The sequence below is a fragment of the Penaeus chinensis genome, chromosome 14, assembly GCF_019202785.1.
Source record: "Penaeus chinensis breed Huanghai No. 1 chromosome 14, ASM1920278v2, whole genome shotgun sequence".
NCBI lineage: Eukaryota > Metazoa > Arthropoda > Malacostraca > Decapoda > Penaeidae > Penaeus > Penaeus chinensis.
Genome location: NC_061832.1, coordinates 13,267,588 through 13,272,587, shown reverse-complemented (window position 1 = coordinate 13,272,587; position 5,000 = coordinate 13,267,588). Strand labels below are relative to the sequence as shown.

The 5,000-nt window shown below is 37.8% G+C and overlaps 1 protein-coding gene across 3 annotated transcripts in view; it reads left to right on the top strand.

Annotated features, from left to right (window-relative positions):
- LOC125032623 overlaps positions 1-5,000 on the top strand; it is a 60,348-nt gene that overhangs the window by 39,777 nt on the left and 15,571 nt on the right. For 2 of the 3 annotated variants that reach the window (XM_047623889.1, XM_047623888.1), the window contains exon 2: positions 1,720-1,926. In XM_047623889.1, the coding sequence (XP_047479845.1) occupies positions 1,734-1,926 (193 nt within the window). In that variant the 5' untranslated portion in view covers positions 1,720-1,733. The remainder of the gene's footprint in view (positions 1-1,719; positions 1,927-5,000) is intronic. The other variant, XM_047623890.1, reaches the window with a different exon arrangement.

Genomic DNA, 5,000 nt, shown 5'->3' with positions numbered 1-5,000 from the left:
ATATGAAATACACTAAGTCCTATAAACACAAAAACAAACAAGTATTAAGTATCAACGGATTAGAATAATTGAAAAAGAGAGAGGGGGGGAGGTGGGGAGGGAGTGGGAGAGGGAGGGAGGGAGAGGGAGGGAGAGAGAGAGAGAGAGAGAGAGAGAGAGAGAGAGAGAGAGAGAGAGAGAGAGAGAGAGAGAGAGAAAGATAGATAGATAGATAGATAGATAGAGAGAGAGATAAACAGCTTGACTGCCTCTTCCTCGCCAACCATCGACCAAACAAAAACCATCTGTCTACGTCACCAGCTTCACACCACCTGACAGTACATACCATCTGGAGTGAAGGGGAAAATACGTCATTTATCAAGATCACGTCCATTAATAACTTTTTTTTTTTTTTAATTCGTGTAATGGCTTTTGCAGATAGATCAGAGAAGGCGAGTTTAGAATCATATTTTCGGAAGTGTTGTTGAGGAAGAAGGAAGGGAGGAAGGAAAGAAGGAGGAGGAAGAAGAAGAGGAAGAGGAAGAGAAGGAGTAGGAGGAATGAAGGAAGGAAGGCAGTAAGGAAGGAGGAGGAGGAGGAGGAAGAAGAAGAGGAAGAGGAGGAGGAGGAGGAAGGAAGGAAGGCAATAAGGAAGGAAGGAAGGAGGAGGCAAAGGAAGAGGAAGAGGAGAAGGAAGGATGGCAGGAAGGAAGGAAGTGTTGTTGAGGAAGGAGAAGGGAGGGAGGAAGGGAGGAAGGGAAGAGGGAGGAGGAAGAAGAATAAGAGGAAGAGGAAGAGGAGGAGGAGGAGGAGGAAGAAGAATAAGAGGAGGAGGAAGAAGAATAAGAGGAGGAGGAGGAGGAAGGGAAAAGGAAGGAAGGAAGAAAGGAAAGAAGGAGGAGGAGGAGGAGGAGGAGGAGGAGGAGGAGGAAGAGGAGGAAGGAAGGAAGGAAGGAAGGAAGGAAGGCAGGAAGGAAGAAAGGAAAGAAGGAGGAGGAGGGAGAGGAGGAAGAAGGAAGGAAAGAGGAGGAGGAGGAAGAGGAAGAGGAGGAGAGAAGGAGGAGGAGGAAGGAAGGAAGGAAGGAAGGAAGAAGTAAGGAAGGAGGGAAGAGGATAAAAAAAGGAGGAGGAGGAGTTGAAGAGAAGATCAAAGGTCTGTCAATTTATCTGAATATATGTGTTTATCCGTCTACCCATATGTGTACAAGTTTATATCGTCTCTATTTTCAACATAAGTCTAAAATTCCCTCAAAATATGTTCTCTCTCTCGCATACATACATACATACATATATATATATATATATATATATATATATATATATATATATTCTATATTTACACACACATATATATGTATATGTATTTTTTTTCTTTTTTTAATACATAATGTATATATAGGTTATACACACACACATACATATAGTATATATATATACATATATATATGTATATATATATATGTTGTATATAGTGTTGTGTGCATTCGCGCAATTTGCATAATTTTAATTTGCATAATTTTTAGGCACGGTAATAGGTGAGTCTATCGTAGATATGACGGTGAGTTGAGAGCCACCAACAATGATTATCTAAACAACGACTCCTATCTATCTTATATATATATGTGTGTGTGTGTCTGTATGTGTGTGTGTGTATATATGTACGTATCTCTCCTCTCTTAAATGAACGCAAATCAAAATTCTTTCATAACAATTTTTCCTTTTTTTCTCCCTCTCTGGCAGACACCCACGCAAAGATGGCGACGTGGAAAGCGCGTCCGGCTGCCCAGGGTACACCCGCCTCTTCGTGGGAGGAGCCTGGAAGCCCAGACTCCGCCCCTTCCACAATGGCCACGCCCTCCCCCACCCACTCCCCCTGCATGGATAGTAACGACCCCATGGAGGATAGTGGGTTCCATGACTGGCTGGGTATGGAGGATGGAACAGCTGGTGCTTATTATATATATACGTTTTTTTGTTTTTTTTAAGATATACATGTTAGGGCTTAGATATAACTTAATGGGGTTGATAACACGCCTACTCTACCTCACGGGTACAAAGATATATGTTTACGGCCAGACAGATGTGTGTATGTCTGGTACACACACACACACACAAACACACACACACACACACAATATATATATATATATATATATATATACACAATTACAAACACATGTGTATACCTTTATCATATATATATATATATATACATATATACACACACACACTTGTATACCTACTTCAACACAGATGCATACGTATACAAATGCACACACACAGACAGACACACACACACACACACACAAAACAAGAACACACACACTTTTACATATCCACACACCCAAACAACCACCAACACACCTACACACATCCACACCGAAACACACTCCAACTCACACCCACCCACCCGCACACACGCATTCAAACACTCACCCCCTCCCCCCCCACACACACACAAAAACCAACACTGTAAAACACAGTGATTTATAAATATTAGTGTTGCCTGTCGTTTGCTATAAAGAACCACCCATTAGGACCTAGAATAAACACCCTTTGCCAATTTATTTACTTATTTGCGTAAGACCAGTAATTCCTATTTATGGATCGAGTTGAGGAAAGTTGAATAATAGTACTATGATGAAAGGATTAAAAATATAGTGATTTTTTTGTGATAGACTAAAGAATTTTCGGATTTGTTATGGACGAAATGTGTTAGTTCGAATGTTCAATAAGATGGCATAATGTAATTTACCCTTTGCTATTCTGTAATGTGATTTAAGTTATTTTATGCTATTCTTTTCGGTTTGTTGCTCTATGATTTCATTTTCATTCATTCTTTTGTTTACCTAACGCTCAATTCATTTATTTCTATAAATTTCCCTTCAGTCTTATTATTTTCATAACAAAACTTACTACAATTTACATTTTACCCAAAGAAATTAATATCTCACTAACAGTAAGCACCTCGATGAAATGTTCCAGTAACATTTTTTTTTTATATAAGATTTAAACTGATTGGCTAATCATCTGATGGCGCCAAATCCTCGATAGATGATTGGCTAATCGTCTTACAACGCCAGATCCTTGAGAGATGATTGGCTGATTGTCTTAAGGGGCCAAATCCTCGAGAGATGATTGGCTAATCGTCTTACGGCGCCAAATCCTCAAATGATGATTGGCTGAACGTTACTGGTCACCACCAGCTGCCTCTATGCTCCTCCCCTCCCCATCCTCCCTCCCTCCTCCTTTTATTTAATTGTTTATTTTTCGTTTCTTGCTTAATCTTATGGCTTCTTAGATTGGAAGAAAAGGTTTATGTTAACATAGATTTAGTTTTGAGTTGCCTTTATTTATGTTTTTCTTTATGCTTTGCCCTTTCGCTTATATCGCTCTCTTTTTGTTTTGAACAGTTGCCTCAAAGAAAAGAAAAAAAAAAAAGTTAACCCCCGTCTGGTTATGTTATAATCCGCAGACTATTTTACATAACATTACCTGCCAGTCATGTCATCTGGTGATGTTATAATTACTTCCTACTTTTACATAACCTCACCTGCTCCTTAAGACGTCTGGGGTACACATGCCCACTACTCTCGTATGTCGTTACAGCAGGAATGCCCATTTGTCATAGCAAATTCCGTTACCACAAAAAGGGCACCCGCATTCTGAAGGTAACTTCTAACACAAGGGGAAGGGTATGACAAGGTGGAAAAATATAACACTGGGGAAAGAGGGGGAAAGTATAACACAGGTGGAAAGTATAACAACGGGAATATAGGAACGTCTTGAGGCAACTGTTCTGTTTTCCTCACTCCCAAACTCTCCACATAGCGTTGCCAATGTGTGAACCAATGTTTCAATTCATGGATCCGAAGCTCATGCGTATAGGTATAGTTTAGATTCGAAAAAAGAGTCGAAACGAATTTACACGTTTGGTAACGTTTAGTGCTGTGAACTTGGGATGGTATTGTACAGTCACGGGTAAACGGAGTGTCGTGAGTGGAGCTTCGAAAACCTTCTCAAATCTTAAAAATCTGAAAGAGGAAAAAAAGAAAGAAAAAAAAGGAAGAAAGAAACAAAGAAAAAAAAAATACACACATGCATACATAGGCTTAAAACACAGACACACAAATATAATTGAAAATGCTCTTAATCGAAGCAATAAGGACCATGTTATGTGGGTGTTCGAGACGAAATTAAAAACACGTTCGACACAGGTTTCGAACGTGACTGTACATATCCAATTAGTTTAACATCTATTTATCCGTTCAATCATCCATTCCCTTTCTTCTCAAAATACCACAGTAAACAGGAAGTATAAATAGCTGATGATTTAGTTTTAGCAAAAGATAAAACTGTGCTACCAGGAATTCGAATGAATTATAGGATGATGTGAATTTATTTAGATATAAATGCATGGTGTTAATGAGTCTGTTTAGCATAGATGTGTCTTAAAGTTATCAGTATGATTATATCATCTTATGTGTCTATAGATATTTAATTTTATGTTCCTTTTTTATTATCATTATCTGTTCATTCATTCCTTCATTTTAATCGATACTCATCAGTAATATTACGAGAAAGGTCATTTTAGTATGGAAATGAGGTCAAGAAATCACTTCATATCAACCTCCATATATTATATCTATACCTGTACGGATATATATATATATAATTCGTTTTCATATATCATATCAGCCTATCCCGATACATATCATGTCAAGTTTTTAAATATTTTAGTCTATCTTCCCCCTTCTCAGTTCCTCTTACCTACCCCCTTGTCAGTGCCTCTCACCCCTGTTTTTTTAGATATATATATATTTTTTTTATTTATTTATTCATTTCTTTATTACTTACCTGTTTATCAATCTATCTATCTAATAATTTATCTTTTATTTATTTATTTTTTTATTATTTTTTTTTTGTTGAATTTCATCTTTTTAACTCACTTTGTTTTATTTTCATTAATCAACATATTTTTTGTCTTGTCACATCTGCAAGTAGTGAGATCATACTCGGCG